We start from the raw sequence: 18783 nt of genomic DNA, 5'->3' as shown, positions 1-18783 counted from the left end.
TCAAACGAAATCAGATTTAAATTTAAAGATATCAACAGCATGTTCTGATGACCAATCACGATCAAAGACATCTTGCAGTTGATCACGTATCGATTTCTTGGAATGGTCCGACTGTGGTTTAATTATCACGCCTACGCCGCCGGTATTAATAAAATAATCACCCGACCAATTTGACGTACCTAAAATATTAACACACCAATATGTTGCTAATCAGTATATAATATACATCGAACATTAGTCAATGCGGGTACTGCAATACATATATTATTAATCAAGTGATCCAAATTAGGTTACCTATGTAAGCAACTGAATCAGTCACCATGTACTTGTTATGATTAACACGAGCGAAAGGTATTTTTCTTTGATCTTCAGTGTAGACAGGAACTCTATATAATTTCTATTACCGATAGTTATATAATTGAAGTCAATAAAATGCTAGGTAGATCCAAGAAAAATAATATGTATTGCACAAATTACAAGTAAATACTTTCATTCCCAGCATGAGAATTAAATTTTTATATGGATATAACAAATACCAATTACACTTGGTATACAGCATGGAAATTTTACAATTTGAAACAATCAAAAATGTATCACATCACTCGAATAAATATTAAACTGCAGCATGCGCAGTTTCTTGTGTAAAAAATTTAAAGTATTTGATAATTGTGCCTTTGAGAGTATTTGTACTGTACATTCATTATAGCCATAACAGAAAATGGCACCAGAAATACGGTGAAATATGTCAATAAGTATAGTCAGTCAACTTACAACTTGCATTGATCCTTTGGAAGTACCGTCTATGCTAGCCAGCGACTTAAGAAATCGTATCATATTTGATCTGGTGTGATTCCAGTAGCTACCCATTACTTTGACGTTGACACCTCTGTTAAACATGGCATCTCGGAGAGCGTCATCAATTACTGGCCAGTACCTTGCTCATGTAGAGACGTTGTTAATGAAGATTAGTATTAACATGAAACTAGTAACGTATCTGAACTGAACGATAGCGTAAACATCATTCTAAGGAAATAAAATCTTAAGTTATTGCTAATTAGGCACATGTGCAGATATAAAATGGTTGTTATCAGTATTAGAATCAATTTGCAGATTAGTTGCGGCCTTTGAAGTAAGCAATTGCTGAGAAATCATTTAATGAGAATAAAATCTAAGATATTACATATCATTTAAATATCTAAGTTAAAAAGAGCTACCAGCTTGACACCCTATCGTTTCGCTAACTGAGATATCACGGTTCATAAGCAGAAACTGGCTAAGAACTTTAGACTAAGTAATAGCGTATACATCATCATTTTAAAGGTATATAGTTTAACAATAATAATTAGTGACAACATACTTGTTTGGATGTGCATACAATGTTGTCGGTGAATAGTCCATAACAGCAATAGAAACGCTCTTCTTAGCAGACTTTATAGTTGCTAGAATTGAGTCAATATCGGTAGTTCTTCCATGAGGGCAAAATTGAGGTGGAGATGACTACCGTGTTAAGACAAAGTGTAAAGAATGAAAGTTTTGAATTATTTAACTACGTTATGTAACTTAATAGATATAATCTAAATCTGCATGAATAGCATGCAAGTATTGAATAATTCTATTCAAGATACAATGTTACAAATGCCATAAATCTATTTGATGAACATAGAAATGTAGAATATGACTCCATTGTACAATTCCCTACCGATAAGTACACTTGATAATTGTCTTTGTTCAAGCGGACATTCAGAGGATGATTAACATTGATTTTAGTATCATAATTGGGACTCCAAGAAGATGGAATAACCGAATTAGGCTCGCTTAATTTCCAATAAATCTGGAAAATTTTTTGCAGATCCGTAGCCAGGGTTTTGCAATTAGACATCATAATACCCACCTCATGTATCTACGACCATTGCACAGATTTCATGAAATGATAATAATAAAATCATGATATGAGTTACTTTAAAATAAAGAACAAAAATTATACACGTATTTTTAATCTCATACTATTCTGCTACTTGTAGACTCATCAATCTTAAAGGATATTCTATATGAACAGTGATAAAGTGCTAAATAAATTAAGACATAACAGTTTGTATATACAAGTTATCCTTTAGTGTTGTTTGTTAGTTGATATCCCTCTTTTTCTTTATTTATTCTTTTATATGATCTTAAACAAATCTAGTGTAGTCTATGATAAATGGTCAGAGGCGCTTCTACTACTTACTTGAGTTAGGGCTCTCCAATCAAAATTGGCACTTCCAACTAAGAAATGGCGATTATCAACTAACATGAATTTGGTATGCAATATTCCGGCACGTAATAATCGCGTAAAATTTATACTTCGTACTTGAGCTGCATGCTTATTCATTAATTCCTGGGTATCGACATCCTTCATTCTTTTGCTTGGCTCATTCTGGACAATGCGTATAGATATATTTCTCTTTGTACCAGCATTTAGTAATTGATGAAATATTGATTGGCCCTTTTTATATTTAACATTGTAAAATTAAGAAAATAGAATCGATTAACAGTCAAAGTCGAATTCATCGATTCAATAATTAATTAATTAATTCATTGTTAGGTAGGATAGTCTGAGAAGAATTGCTTGGATAGAAAACATTCATTTTTTATCTCAAGTACGGTATACGGTATAACGTACGTCGATTTATGCTAGTATGCAGGTTATACGAATGTAAGTGAATATAGCATTCCTATGATTGTTGTCCATTTAAAGAAGCATACAAAGTGATTAAATAAAGGAAGTCCATATTGAGTAACAGATTCGTAATATGTGATACAAAAGTTGTTTTTTATTTGCGATTGAAATTTTAAATATTAAGTATTGTAAATTTACCTCATTTGCTGAATTATCATGAAAGCTGGTGTCAGAACCTTGCAGCGTCCAGTAAAAGGAGGCAATATCGATGGTGTGCTGAGCAGACTTGATGAGTTTCATCCAAGCTTGATAAGTGCTGTTTAAATGAATTGCTTTGGCCGGGTAAGTTAAATTTTGAGGTACACTTTCCACCAGTTCAGCTCTTGAAAGAAACAGAGAATGGATAAGTAAAATAATTATAATTAGATAGGATGTACAAATGGTCGATGAATGCGCGAAAGTGCTTTAAATTGGAATATCAGCCAAGGTAGATGAGTGTTGATACTGTATTAGTATTTTTTTAGCAAGACTAAATCGAATCGTTGGCACTCTATCCGTATCTTCTTTAACCATTCTGCAGGTATTTTAGTTTTGAAAGCCAATGATCCCATAAGCATTGAGGCATTCGCTAAACGGTCGTAACAACCACGCGAGATAAGTGTTCCTATTCCTATTTTCTAGCGAGATTATGTTATGCATCAAATCGTCGGTACTCTCGTTCTCATTTTATTTGATCACTCATTTACAGGTATAATTATTTAGTTTTGGAGTCGATTATATTATCATTTAAGATACGCTGTACGTACTGTACTAGAATACTAATGCGTAAAGGATCATTGAGCATAAGCTTTTAGTTAACGTTCGTAGTAGTCAAGAGAGATGGGTGTTAACATTGTTACTTTTCAGGGCGACTAAATCAAATCATCGGCAGATGAGTGTTGCTATTATCTAGTGAGACTACATGTAATCGTCAACACTCTAGCCTTTGTCTTCATTGATCATTCTGCACTGCACAGTATGTACTTTAGTTTCTGGGTCGACTATAATCATTCAAGAAGTAGTCACTATGATCATTTGCAAGCAAATGGTCATTGAGCATGTAGGTATTAAACATTGCCAAAGGAGACGAGCGTTGATAGTACTATTATTTTAAAAGACTAAATTAAATCGTTGGTACTCTAGTAATTGACTCGTTTTGTCCTTATGTTAACTAATTCAATCAATCTGCAGGTATTTTTATTTAGTTTATGAGTCGATGATATTGTAATTATTATTCAACAGGAACGATATTTACTAGAACATTAACGAACAATTAATCATTGGGCACGTAGGCATTCAGTTAAAGCTTGTAGCAATCAAGGAAGATGGCTGCTAATACGTCTTACTCTTTCTTTAGTGAGGTTACATTAAATCGTCAGCACTCTAGTGATGGAATTAGTCTTATCCTTATCTTATTTTATTTAAACAGTCTGCAGAAATTTTACTCCTTGAGTCGAATATTATTATTGCTATTATTCACATAATAAATGCGAGTAGACTAGAATATTAACAAGTACATGGTAATTGACGATTGAGACCTTCAGTTAATAATTATCGTTCGTAGCGCTACGGGAGACAAGTGTTGATATAACTCTTTTCTAGCCAGATTAAATAAATCTAATGGTGGGCACTCCAGCGACTGACTAGTCTAGTCTTTATCGTTATTTTATTAGATCATATCTGCAGGTACTTTAGTTTTTGAGTCCATTATAATCATTCAACATGTACTTTACTAGAACATCCGTGCGTCATTTAGGCATCCCATTAATGCTCTTAATACAGCAACAAGGAAGGACATGATGATCAATATTAGTACTTACTGACAATGATCTTGAGAGAGATTGATGTTGTTTTGGTCATCATCTCGTTGCGATTGCTTGGGCGGATGTTGGGTGGAAATATCATATGGGCGATGGTAACATAAGATTAGAGCCATGGCAATGGCAGAAATAACCAGGATAACTTTAATGCAAACACGAAGATTATTGGATGTCGCCAGAGTTTCTTTACTATTCACACCAGTGACAGTATGGATAGGATAGTAGCGAATCTATGCAATCAAAATGCATTGCATGTTAGGCCATGATTGATTGATGGATCCATCAATGCATCCTTCAAACACCTCATTTTATATGCCCATCTCTACAATCAACAGCAATACAACAGGCAACCTGCCTACCTTATCATCCTTATGCATGATTGTTCTACGATGAAGGAAAGTAGCTTAAGGCAAGAAACCAATCATGAATTGTCAGCCATGGAATGAAGAAGTAGACATGAAAGTCTGGCCCAACAAGACCTGATTTGCCCAAGTAGGCTGCCGTCCGTATGTCCTTCGTCCGTTCATCCGATGGCTACAGTACCGTTCGTACGGCCTACGGTACAGAGAATTACAGTACAATCTCACCTCAATCCAGGGATTTCGGTTAGGCCAGGACATGCTAAAGGAAATTGCTACTTTATTCGGTTATGGTTAGGCCAGCGATTGGTTTAAGAGGAAAATTGATTCCTCTTACAAGTCCTTGGTTAGGTCTAGGTACTATTTTCCTCTTTCTCGCTCCAAGCTCGGCCGTTGAAGTCCGCTATTCCAGTCGTCCATGATGCTACCGTACAGTACTCGGTCTACAGTATTGTACTGTACAACTCTTGATGACTCAGCGAAAGAGACGGACGGCAGGAAGGAAGCAAATGATGGAGATGTCCGGCGATTGACAGTAAGGTTATATACCGGCCGGTACTGCTTAAGCTTTCTCGCCGCCATTAAACAAATTATATTCATCGATCATCAACGTAGAAGAGGAAGTAAAACCTCCACAACGTTGCACTTTTTCCTCGTTATTCTTCATCTTGTTGGTCTAGTGTTGGGCTATAATATCTTAGTTGATAAGTGTGCTATTGGATGATCTACCATGATTTCTACACCTGAAATTGCTGCTGTTGTCGGCGTCGCTGGCATCGCTCTGTTGATTTTACGTTCTTATAATCAAGGAGGTTCATGCCATAGTAAAGCTAAACTCCATCATAAGACCGTCATCATTACTGGAGGCAATACTGGCATTGGCAAAGCGACTGCCATCGATTTAGCTCAACGTGGTGCTCGCGTTATTTTAGCATGTCGTAGTGAAAGCAAAGGTAAAGAAGCAGTGGAAGATATTATACAGCAAAGTGGCAATAGTGAGGTTATCTTTTGCCCACTCGATTTAGCATCTTTGCAGTCGGTACGAGACTTTGCCGACTATGTCAATGAGAAAGAAGATCGAGTGGATATTTTATTAAATAACGCTGGTATTATGATGTGTCCATACTCCAAAACACAAGATGGATTTGAAATGCAGATAGGAACCAATCATTTTGGCCACTTTTTATTGACCAATTTATTGCTGGATAAATTGAAAACTTGTGCACCCAGTAGGATTATCAATGTATCATCGTTGGCTCATACGATGGGAAAGATCAATTTTGATGATATCAATAGTGAGAAAGGGTATGGTTCTGTAGCTGCTTATTCTCAAAGTAAATTAGCCAACGTCTTGTTTACGCGTGAATTAGCCAAACGATTACAAGGAACTGCAGTCACTGCCAATAGCTTACATCCTGGAGCTGTCGATACGGAACTCCAGCGTCACTTTAGTGTTCGTAAATTTAGCTTCCTCAATTCTCTAATTACACCCTTGATTTGGCTTGGATTTAAAACACCCAAGCAAGGAGCACAAACCTCCATCTTTTGCGCTGTAGATGAATCATTAGAAGGAGTTAGTGGTAAATATTTCAGCGATTGTCGAGAAAAAACGTGTGCAAAACAGGCTTATGACGATGATGTTGCTAAAAGGTTGTGGCACCTGAGTGAAGAGTTGACAGGGTTGTCGAAAAAGCGTGATTAAAAGAAAGGCAACTTTGCATCAAGCTCTCTCCTTAGTAGGTGGCTTAAAAGTAGGGTCTAAACTTGTATTTTTATTCTAGCAATTTCTCATCCATAGATAGTTATACAGTGATAGAAGTAATGAAGTTTTGCTTCAGCTAAATGCAATCAGGTCTTGATCGTAGGATAGCAAATACTTGTATTACGTAATAGCGTTTGCATAATCTGTAGATACTCTATCCGTAAACAGTATCATTTAATAGTTTATTCTTGAAGTACTATCCAGCTTGCTCTACAATATGCGTATATCAGCAGTGATGATAATGCATTGAAAGTGTTTGGCGTTAAAACTAAGCATTTATTGAGGTCATCGTCGGTTAATTGATTTGCGTTACCTTAACTGCGCAACAGTTGGCAATTATTGAATAGGTTCTTCTACTTAACGAACAAGGATGGCGTTTGTGTTTATGACTGCAATAATTATTGAAAGCATGATATACAGTTTTCCTTTTCTGAAAGGAAATAGTTGAAAATGTCAAATAAATGATAGCTATTGCATGTTATTGTCTTGTGCTAATGTGGCTTATATTTATAGCAAAATGAATTGAGGTTATTCTAACTACTTAATGCAATGAGCTAGCGAGATTAGTATTGTTTTCACCTAATTATCATTAATTTTCGATGACATACGTATTAACGGCATAGCATGACCAATTTCCAATGGATTCATACTTGTAGTCAGGGTAAATAACGATAGGTATAGCAGAAGCACTAAATGGACTACATGTAGTCGAAAATAAAAATGATGATTCTTCCTTTTTACGGATTGAAAATATCTTCACCAAACTGACTTAATCAGCAACAGGAAAGCTATTATCTATACGTAGATATTACAGATGCACTCAATGGATTAATGGAGAATGAAATGACTACTCTCTTCCTTATGGATTCAAAATGTCTAATTCCATGTAGTAGGCAACAGGAAAGCTATTATTTATTCGTAGATATAACACATGCACTCAATTTATTAATGGAGAATGAAATGACTACTCTCTTCCTTATGGATTCAAAATGTCTAATTCCATGTAGTAGGCAACAGGAAAGCTATTATTTATTCGTAGATATAACACATGCACTCAATGGATTAATGGAGAATGAAATGACTACTCTCTTCCTTATGAATTCAAAATGTCTAATTCCATACAGATTCTGGATTCGAAATGTCTAAATCCAAGTAGATGGGGATCAGGGAAATTTTATTCTTGATATACGGATATAACAGATGCACGCAATAGACTAGTCAGAAATTCAATTTTTATTCTTCCTTCTACATTCGAAATGTCTAAACCCAAACAATTAGGGAACAGGAAGTTAGTGTTGACATACATTTTATTAAGGAGTATTTGGAAAGTATGGCGAGATTAATTATTCAACTATCTATATTTGTAATGAAATAAAAGTATTCATCTCACAGGTTATTTACGGACTAGATGTCATCAATATTACGCTGTAATGTATTCTTTCTACTACAGCAAAAGCTGATCAAAAATATCAGTTAGTAATTTGATGGTAGTTATAAAACGAGTTATATTATACGGTAGTGTATTCTTCCTACTACAGCAAAAGCTGATCAAAAATATCAGTCAGTAATTGGATGGTAGTTATAAAACGAGTTATATTATACGGTAGTGTATTCTTCCTACTACAGCAAAAGCTGATCAAAAATATCAGTCAGTAATTGGATGGTAGTTATAAAACGAGTTATATTATACGGTAGTGTATTCTTTCTACTACAGCAAAAGCTGATCAAAAATATCAGTCAGTAATTGGATGGTAGTTATGAAAGGAGTTAAACTGTACAGTAAGGTACTTGACCGATAAGTTACTATTGCTTGTGCAATCGTTAACTTCATGACAGATTCTAGAGGAGATAATGAAATGGATCAATTTTTCTGACCCTCCATTTGAACAGCAGGTTTACTAGTGATCTACATATGAGGCATATTATGAGCTCCATTTATACTAAAGGAAATTCTAGTTTTTATGATCAAGAAAACTTGGGTCTGTGCTAAGCAGCCGTTGGAAGCTATCTTATGTTGATGTGAAAGATGCGATATGATGCTTAACTTCAGCTTGATTTTCTTGGCAAGTAGCGGTATCAGGATGATTCTCACCAAGTGTTGCTATGTAGATTGCCAATGCCTTGTTTAACATGGCTAGAGCATCATCATACTTGCCTTGATGATCATAAGTCAGTCCAATTTTATGATATGAACGGGCGACACTTGGATGGTTTTCACCCAATTGAGCTAGTTGGATGGTAAGCGATTTGTTATACAGGGATAGAGCATCATCGTACTTGCCTTGATGATCATAGACACTTGCCATGTTGTGATATGTTGTAGCAATATTTGGATGATTGTCACCAAGTTGTTCTAGCTCAATCTTTAGTGATTTATTCAACATGGATAGAGCATCATCGTTCTTACCTTGATCAATATAGGCAAGCCCAATGCTATTATATAATGTGGCAATACTTGGATGGTTATCACCAAGTTGGGGTTGTTCTATCTTCAGTGATTTATTATACATGGATAGGGCATCATTAAATTTGCCTTGTTCATAGTAGACTTGTCCAATGGTGTGATAGAGTGTGGCAACACTGAAGTGATTCTCACCAAGTTGTGATAGTTGAATCTGCAATGATTTATTCAATATGGAGAGAGCATCATCATACTTGCCTTGCTTACTGTAGACTTGTCCAATATTGTGATATGGCGTTGCAACACTTGAATGATTTTCGCCATGTTGTGCTTGTTCAATCTCCAACGATTTATGATACATCAACAGAGCATCGTCATACTTACCTTGCTTGTAAAAGACATGGCCCATATTGAGATAGGTAGTGGCATTACTTGGATGATTTCCACCAAGTTTTGCTTCTTGAGTCGCCAGTGATTTTTTCATTATGGATAAAGCATCATCATACTTGCCTTGATGTTGATAGACCACTGCAATATTGAGATAAGTTGTTGCAACACTTGCATCATCTTCATCAAGTTGTGCAAGTTCAATCTCCAGGGATTTGTTATACATAACTAGAGCATCCTTATACTTGCCTTGTTTACTATTGACCAGTCCAATATTGTGATATGTCTTGGCTACGTCAAGATCATCGTCGTCAAATTCTTCTAGCCTAATCTTCAGCGCTTTCTTATACATCAACAGAGCATCATCATACTTGCCTTGATGATAAAGGATTTGTCCCATGTCGTGATAGGATGTGGCAACACATGGATCATCGTCGCCAAATTCTGCTAATTGCGTTTGTAGTGCTTTGTTATGCATGGATAAAGCATCATCATACTTGCCTTGAATTTCATAAACCTTGCCAATATTTATATAGGAAAGGCCAACAATGATGTCTTCGCTCCCTAACTTGGTCAATTTTGTTTCAAGTGCTTTCTTGTAATCGCTTAAAGCTCCGTCGATATCACCTCTTAATCGTTTAATGTCTCCCTTAACATCTAAACACATCGATATTTTCGTTTGATCTTGCAGTTTTGTAGCCAACTCCTCCGCTTGACTATGCCATTGATCAACTTCTTCCAATTCCTCTTCTTGTACATAATGAATCGCTATATCCAGACAGATAGAGTACTCAACTTTATCAAAATAATTACCTCTATCAGGAATCGCTTTAATTTGAGCTGCAGCCTCTTTATAGCAATATAATGCTCCTTCAGAATCGCCTTCTTGTGCTCGTTTCATGCCTATTTTATGCATATGTTTTATTGCTTTACGGAAAGTCGCTAATTCGGACTGGCTAGCCATATTTAACTTATTGAACAAGAATGACAAGATATCATATAAATAAAATAGACACCAATGCTCTTTTCCAAATAGAATGCCACTTTGATAGTTGTGCCAAAGAAGAATTCAGTCGATGTAGGCAGTAATATATAAAATAGCTACCTTCCCCTTGATTGCAGTTAGGGGCGGACTTCAATTTAGCGATGCTTAATTTACGGAACGACTACCACGTGCAAATCATGATTGTCATAATTTTAAAGAAGAAAATATTGATCAAACTGTGTAATTGTTAATTTTCCATCCTTTTTTTTCATCAACATTATTCCAGCATCAGTAATCCACGGTATCTACCATCATCATTATAACGCACGCATGAGTATAAAGCTGGTGTGGAATGAGTAAATACGAGTATTAATCACATCATGAATGTAAAATTAGAGAAAGCCTCGTAAATAGAACAGAAAATTAACATGACAATATCATTATATCAATTTTTACACGCTTTAATAACGTCTAATACACCACAAATGAATGGATTATTTTAGTGTAAATTTACTTTAATGCCTAGATCACTACATTAACATGATATTATCGTTATATCAATTTTGTGTTCGCTTTAATAACGTACAATACATCAAAAAATCGATAAGTAGTATTAAATTTTAAATTGCGTGGTACAAGTACTGATTTATACATATACTAGCTAACTCGCACACCTTGCTGTGCAGTCAGCATACCGTTATAAAATGATATTTTAATGATATATAATACATTAAAAATGCATGGACTATTTTATAGCAAATTAACTTTAGGAACTAGGTAATTAACATGATAGTATCGTTGTAATAATTTTGTATTAGCTTGAATAACGTACAAGAATTGACAGTAAGAAAGGATGAATCATTTTATTGTAAATTGACTTTAATTTTCAGACAACATGATATAGTTACTGATTTATACATACAGTATATCTTCATAAAACTAGATAATAATTTTTAAAATACTAGTGCTATAGCTTCTGGTTTGTCATGTCAATTTTAGACAGTGATGCGAGTATAATTAGAAAAAAATCGGTTAGGAGTATTACCGCTGATATAACCTATATTATTACTCCTGATTAATTGAATTATTGTTATGTATTTTCTTACTCTAAACTTTGCAGTAGTCTTTCTGAATAGCTAACAAATTGGGTGCTACATTAACTAAAATTAAGCAGTACCTGGTGCACAAATTACACCTGACTTTTATCTATAACACTCCATAAAGATTAATATTACCTAGCAAGGATAAATCATGACCCGGATAAAGCGATCAAGTTTCCATCCTACACCTTCACTAGACCTTATCTGCTGTATGATTGCTACGCTTGGAAGGAGAATAACAGTATATTATAAGGTACGAACGGTCCAGAAATATCCATAAAACAACACTTTAATAACCCTAGCACTTGATTGTAGCAACTTATCAAACAACCAAAAACAAAAAAAAATATACTACAAAGTCCATACCCAAGACAACACTGACAATAGTTGCTTCAATGCATACATATGGAACTATAGCAATAAAATAAATACATTTTCTTATTTAATTAGAAAACAATGAATAAATACTGATATTCCGTTAATAGGGTGTGTCTGGAATTTATTAAGCAGGAGATATAGTACAATCATGCGTCTGATAAGAATTAGAAATATTCCAAGATTGCATTGGTAGCTTTAAATTATGTTAATTATTAGGATCGCATTACAATAGACATGAAAATATATCGTATCTCTGAACATGTGATAACTATAACTAGTATTGAAATCAATTGGAATACAAAATAAAACTCGGAATTAGTGTGCTTTAGTCCAATTTACAAATATTTATGCTATACCACTTATACTATCACTACTTTTATGTAAAATAGACTAATGCGATACGGCATAGAGTAGAGAAGAGACTGTATCATCAGACACTACTGCTGCCGTTCTAGTAGGATGGAATTTAAAGTTTGTGTTATCAGTTATTTCTATAATACACGAATGTTGAGATTACTTTCTGATGATGTAGAATGATCATTAACTGATTGATTTACTGATCAAGCCGTGCATGATGATGTATGATATTGATTGTCTCCGGCATTGCTGCTATTTTAAGGATATTCTTCTAGTTGATCACAACATTCGGTTACTTGTAAAAAATTGTCAAGAATTTAAGGGTAGTCTTCTCCGTAAAGATTGTATATGATAGAAATGGACTCTTGATAGAAGAGAATAGCTTGATGATAGTCTTCTATCGATGAACTGCCCCTAATTTGATAATATATAGCATCATGAGGATGATTCCCACCAAGTGTTGCCAGGTAGATTTGGAATTTCTCGTTCAACATAGGTAAGAGCATCATCATACTTGCCCTGCTAAGAATATTATAACATTTAATTTCCCATTTAATAAGTAATTTTTTTAATCTATTGCCATGGTTTCCAATCTTGCACAATATTCGTAGCATATTTTTATGTTAATTAATCAGTAATTGTTGGAATAGGACAATTATTTTGTATAGTGATTACAACAAGTAGATACTACTAGCTTATTACGCTAACGGAGTAGGTTTGTTTGACGAGAAACTAATTTCATTTATCCTCGTGTATGCCATCTTTAATAAATCATAGCTCTCACGATATCTGAAATAAAGTCAAGTCTTTATTCAATATAACAATTATTATTTGCTGGTGTTATAGATTAAAGCAGACATTCACACAGAAGATGTAATGATAGCCCACTTAATTATAATTTAAATCAGCACTGCGATAGATTATCCTTGAATAGAAATATTTAAAGTATGCCCGGATAAGAAATCAATTATAGTCACAAGGTTATTTTACCAGTTGCTCAATTTACGTATGCAAAAATTGCTTTGCTTGCTGGTGTGTAATAATAATAATCCTCATTCTAATAGGAATGATATAGTATTAAAAATGAAAATATGATAAATAAATTGACGAAAAAACTGCTTCAAATATACTGAGAAATTTTACATTAGAATTTTGGATTATGTGAATTATCATTAAACCATTATTAGTGGTTTTAGCGCATTACTATTGAAATTTATTATTAAAATCTTAGCTTAAAACGAGCTTTGATTATATCCCGATATGTTAATATCGATTATAGCGTTTACACTTGAAAAGATTATTTTTGAAAATAGGCTTGCTTATGTATCTTTAGTTTTCAACTATAAAGTAGATGGAGACCGATCTCGATCGACATTTATAATAAGCCACATCTTATTCTTCAAATACTTTACTTCTAGTCAACATTTGCCTATCTTCGTAAGTTACACTTGTGTGTTTGCCACCAATTTCACCCGCATAAGGTCTTGTAGGCACATTGGTTTCTAACTGAGCGGCTCTGATTTGTGGTTTCAGTAATTTATCCATGACAATCTGTTCACTTTCATTTACTCCAGCGCATTGCCGAGTTGGATGGCGTACTCTGAATCCAAATTTCAATTTAAAATAAAATTTAGTGGGATATCGGGATAAAGAAACTTATTTTGATCGTTCAATTGCACTAATACATATCTATTTCATTATTTAATTTAGCCAAAACAGTAGATATGGATGCTAGTCGTTCATTTATTTTTCTCGATTTAATATAAAATAAAACACACACACACACATATATATATAAAATAAAACTAAATAGATTTATACGTCTATATTGATAAGCAATGTCACAATAGAGTCCCGTATCAGATATGTATTTTTATAATGTAGAAGCAAAATTTTGTGCCTTATATCGCTAAATTGATCGTAATAACAAAAGGATATCAAAAATCTGTATCTTAAATTAGGCTAATTTATCCAATATTATTGGAGAATGTGCTATAGAACGAATTGGGTCTAAATGCAATACTTTGTTTTCATCTTAGCCTCTATATGTTGCTATAAGGCTAGAGGTCATTAAGTGTAGCATATTATTCATGACGTAGTCAAAAATCATCAAGATTAATTGTACGTATAAATTTAAATCGTGATGATTAGACATTACAGTAGCCATAGACTATGAACGGAGTATACGCGTTAATCTATGCTATATTATAGAGATCAAGTAAATCATACTATGGCTACTACCTCATGCCTTAAATCGCTAGTCATGCATAAAATTGAAATCATTTTTAAAGCAATTGCTAATCTTCTCTATTCAAGATGAATTCTCACCCTTTTCGTTTGGTACGAACGTAATAGCAAACGGCAGTAATAGCTAAAATAATCAGAATTACCACCGTACTACCAATAGCAATGATAGCAATACCGATATCTGATGATATAGAAATAAATCAATTGTTAATTCCAAAATTGAAACCCTATCAATCAACTGTAGTGGATCTATATTGCATTAGTAATGAACATATTCAGAATACAATTTTAGCTCGAAAGGATGTTACTATTTGATCTAACTGACATACCAGTCAAGTTCTGGCATCGATCACCTTTGAAAAAAATAATGCACCTAAAATTATAAGTAAAAAATTTAGTATTAAGTCTATTTGCCATCATCTTCCGTTAAGCTATTGTTATTGTATCGAGCTATAGCTAAATAATGAATCATAATTCTAAGATGAATGAAGGGGGTTAAGAAATCATCCTATGCTATCCAAATAGAATATTGGGCCATAATAACATGCAAAAGGTTAGATACGAATCTAATTGATATTTTCATTACCAATCCACATATTAGCTCATGATTAGACTATCAATATATACAGTTCCATTAATGTAATAGCGATGTACTGCTGTAAAGCTTCTAAGACAAGATTATTTCGTTTCTTCTTAGCAATATTAAATCAATTAAAACACACGGAAAACATACTTGCAAGTGATGCTATTAGCATTACGTATTTGTATACAGGTGCCACTATATCTGCAAGGATTTGGAGTACACGATACTGCAACTAAAGGATAATGAAAAGAAGATAATACAAAATTGAGTTGATATGTCATCAAATGATAGATCCAAGCTGTCAAACAGTTATGACTAGAGAAAAATTTTAAAGTTTTCTATCCATAAAGAAATTGCCTTACCAACGCAACTTCTATTGACTCTATCGTATTGCTTGTCAGATGGACAAGACTGGCAGCTAAATGAGCCAACGGCATTTGTACAAGTACGATTCTGATTATGGCAGAATGATGGTTGGGCTATGCATTCATTGATATCTTAGACAGAATGGGAGCAAAGTTATGGACGATGTTATGAAGTAATAGCATTATGAAAGGTAGGAACTGCTCGAAGTGGAAAGACTAAGCTTAACTGAGGAGTTATCACGAGTTAGAAAAACACTCATTAAAATAGATAGTTTTAATGGATAAAAACTTACCATTACAAATATTGGTCGAACTATTATAGCGGTAACCAGTCCGACAATTTCCACATTGAAAGCCTCCATTTGTAGGAGTACAAACTTGATTTGTACTTAAACATGGGCGATTACTTCCAACGCATACATCAAGTGCTATGAAACGATTGAAAATGGGAGAAAATAAAAACTGTTAAAACAAATTGGATGTCATTGTGAATTGGTGGTATAAAATTCTGAAATCCTTACCTGCTACATAAGTTTTTGAAACGTTGGCATTTCCCACTGTTGTTACTAGGTCGGAAATGGTCAAGGCTATTTGAGTTGCATTATTTGTTGAATTTGATCTCATGATGATGCGGAAATCAAAGATAATGCTTCCATTTCTATATAAAATTAAAATAAGAATGAACGATTGAACTACGAGAAACTTGAAGGGGTAACAAGTTATGAGTTGGTGTTGTGACGATAATTCATCCATCGTTTCCAACACGCAATCAAATTAATCCCATCTATTTTCGTACCTAATTCTATCAATCACAACACGTTCAAATACATTTCCATATTCTTGCCGTAGCACTCCTTCCAACTAGAACAGATTGATGAGAAAATATTGAAAATGAGCTCAATAATCCAATACATTGGTATATGAGTACAAAACGATTTGGACATTTCCAGGAGTCGATAATATCTAAATTAATACTTTTTTTACCTTTTGCTTGGCAGTAGCCACTAAATTTTTATATTGAGTGCTGCTTTTATTGGCTAACTCAGGAGTATATGTCGTATCAAGAGTTAAATTACCACCAAGAAATTGTCCAGCTAAAGAAATTAATTCAATTTCGACGTGAAAAACTCAAGCAATGCAAAATAATGACTGCTTAATGTCTGTAATCTAATGATATTGTCATCTATCTTTCTACTCTATCAACTTACGTCGGCAATTGTCACCGGATTGATTCTCGACCATTGGTAGAGATTCGTTTCGAAGATAATGACCTTCTTTACATCGACAATAAAATGACAAGCCTGCCGATTTACTTACACAGGTAGCAGTATTACCACAAGCTCTCGATCCTTGGCATGGATTGGTGGTAGTAGTTGGCGATGGAGTTATTGTGGTAGGTGCTGTCGGTGGTGGACTAGTTGGTTGCATTGACGATTGCACGGATAAAAGCATGGAACTCTTACTGGATATTAGGAGATCACTTGTTGTCGCGATAACATATTCGCTGGTCATAAACATAACTAAAGAGATTTCATCATTTCCAGATGCGCTTGAGGTTGAGCAAGTGCAAGTTGTAGCAAAGAGCATGAAGAACAAGGGCTATAGAGTATCAAGAAGATTTTAAACCTGTTAATTATGGCTATCGTTTAGGAATAAATATCTTAAGCTCGAAATGAAAGGACAATATCATGCAAGGAAGTCAAGCTAATATATCAATATTCTAAAGATTGTAATTATTTGGCTACGAGTATCAAGAGATTGAAATCCAGTTAATCATGGCTGTCGTTCAGGAATGAGCATATTGGGCTCGAAATGAAATGATAATATTATGTAATATATATGTTATGTTATATATGTAAAAGATTGTAATTGTTCGGTTATGAACATCAAGAAGATAGAAAATCAGGTAATCATAACTATCACTTAGGAATGAGTACGCTAAGCTTGAAATAAAATGATAACATTGCGGAAGAAGGTAAAGATAATACGTAAATATCCTAAATATTCGAAACAATGTTCATAATAAAGAGACTGGCTGAATTAATTTTAGTTCATTTGATCGGGATAGTTAAGCTGATTCTAAGTTATCATTAGAAGAGATTGCCTCGTCAATCATCAACTGCATTCATTTCAAACTCAGCCTATATCTTAAAATCGCATCAAACTAGAACGAAATATTTTCATTTCTGTGCCTGAGATGACCTATTCCTTTCTTATTTATTACTAATCTATATACGTATAGTATAAATGTACTAGAAATCTACCCACAAAAGTATAAGATCTTCTCTTAAAATCGCATCAAACTAGAACGAAATGTTTTCATTTTTGTGCCTGAGATGACCTATTCATTTCTTATTTATTACTAATCTATATAGGTATAGTGTAAATGTACTAGAAATCTACACACAAAAGTATAAGATCCTCTCTTAAAATCGCATCAAACTAGAACGAAATATTTTCATTTCTGTGCCTGAGATGATCCATTCTTTTCTTATTTATTGCCAATCTATATATAGTATAAATGTGCTAGAAATCCACTAACAAAAGCCAAGTTAACTGTATTTTTATAGAGCAATTGGATGGAGGAGGAGGATCTACTCTACAAATAAATAGAAATTGATTCTTGGTAGCCTTCAATTGCTTCGTTATCCCATCTATCTGCCCTGACCTTTTACAGCATATCTCTAGCTTGCATTTGTCCAATCCCTCCATAAACTCTCAATATAATACATTGAATTGAGGAACAAAGTTATTTGCAGTCGAATGATTAAAATAAATTAAAGAGCATAAGTTAAATGGATAGAATCAGTCTTGCATGATGACAATGTGTCATATAATTAGAATGACAATGAGTCAGAAGAATGAAATTTGACTGATTCAGTAAAATAAAATCCTTTCTATCATCAAATAATCATGGCAAACTCTCAATTATTCCAGTATTCTGGCAAACATGATGAAAATGGAACTTTAGTTTAGCCATTTTTCACATCAATATACGAATTGATGTGAAGATACAATGGTACTATTACTCTTTTCGATTTTGGGGCCATTCAAAATGATTGTTGGAATTCAAATAGATAGAAATAGCACAACTGGATTACTGGTTGTCGCATTAGTATTTCTACTCAACAATCCATGAGTTAAAGAGCAAATTGAACCGGTAAAAGTGAAGAACAAAATTCCAATTCAGTATATGCGAATTGCAATATTCTACAAGAAAACTCAAAAGGTGTACACGGACGTAAAACGATGATTGAGGCAAGTGAAATTAAATCTTTGTCCATGGTACGGAAAGAAATAATAAACATCGGTCTAAGGCTGTCCGTATTGAATCTTCACAGCGG

General features: G+C 34.0%; 4 protein-coding genes across 4 annotated transcripts; 1 reads left to right on the top strand and 3 right to left on the bottom strand.

The window, feature by feature from the left end:
- On the bottom strand, nucleotides 1–3034 carry TRIADDRAFT_18345 (uncharacterized protein; the record flags this gene model as incomplete). Its single annotated transcript, XM_002108346.1, has 7 exons — nucleotides 1–179; nucleotides 295–397; nucleotides 772–934; nucleotides 1358–1497; nucleotides 1700–1900; nucleotides 2225–2482; nucleotides 2855–3034. Coding segments are annotated over 7 exons (1224 nt in total), but the record flags the coding sequence as incomplete, so codon positions are not given.
- A 2570-nt stretch (nucleotides 3035–5604) lies between these two features.
- TRIADDRAFT_37121 (uncharacterized protein) lies at nucleotides 5605–6928 on the top strand (the record flags this gene model as incomplete). The annotated part of the gene is made up of 1 exon (XM_002109073.1): nucleotides 5605–6928. One exon carries the CDS (start codon nucleotides 5605–5607, stop codon nucleotides 6574–6576), a length of 972 nt encoding a protein of 323 aa, XP_002109109.1. The 3' UTR covers nucleotides 6577–6928.
- Nucleotides 6929–8645: 1717 nt separating this feature from the next.
- On the bottom strand, nucleotides 8646–10388 carry TRIADDRAFT_52802 (uncharacterized protein; the record flags this gene model as incomplete). Its single annotated transcript, XM_002108345.1, has 2 exons — nucleotides 8646–10192; nucleotides 10238–10388. The coding sequence occupies 2 exons, from the start codon at nucleotides 10386–10388 to the stop codon at nucleotides 8646–8648; spliced, it is 1698 nt and encodes a 565-aa protein (XP_002108381.1).
- A 3248-nt stretch (nucleotides 10389–13636) lies between these two features.
- Nucleotides 13637–17026, bottom strand: TRIADDRAFT_63592 (uncharacterized protein; the record flags this gene model as incomplete). The annotated part of the gene is made up of 10 exons (XM_002108344.1): nucleotides 13637–13844; nucleotides 14573–14672; nucleotides 14821–14864; nucleotides 15225–15306; nucleotides 15437–15571; nucleotides 15733–15867; nucleotides 15961–16097; nucleotides 16236–16300; nucleotides 16424–16533; nucleotides 16648–17026. The coding sequence occupies 10 exons, from the start codon at nucleotides 17024–17026 to the stop codon at nucleotides 13637–13639; spliced, it is 1395 nt and encodes a 464-aa protein (XP_002108380.1).
- Nucleotides 17027–18783: the final 1757 nt, after the last annotated feature.

The sequence above is a fragment of the Trichoplax adhaerens genome, genomic scaffold (assembly GCF_000150275.1).
Source record: "Trichoplax adhaerens TRIADscaffold_1 genomic scaffold, whole genome shotgun sequence".
Taxonomy (NCBI): Eukaryota; Metazoa; Placozoa; class Uniplacotomia; order Trichoplacea; family Trichoplacidae; genus Trichoplax; species Trichoplax adhaerens.
This window is presented reverse-complemented; position numbering and strand designations above follow the sequence as displayed.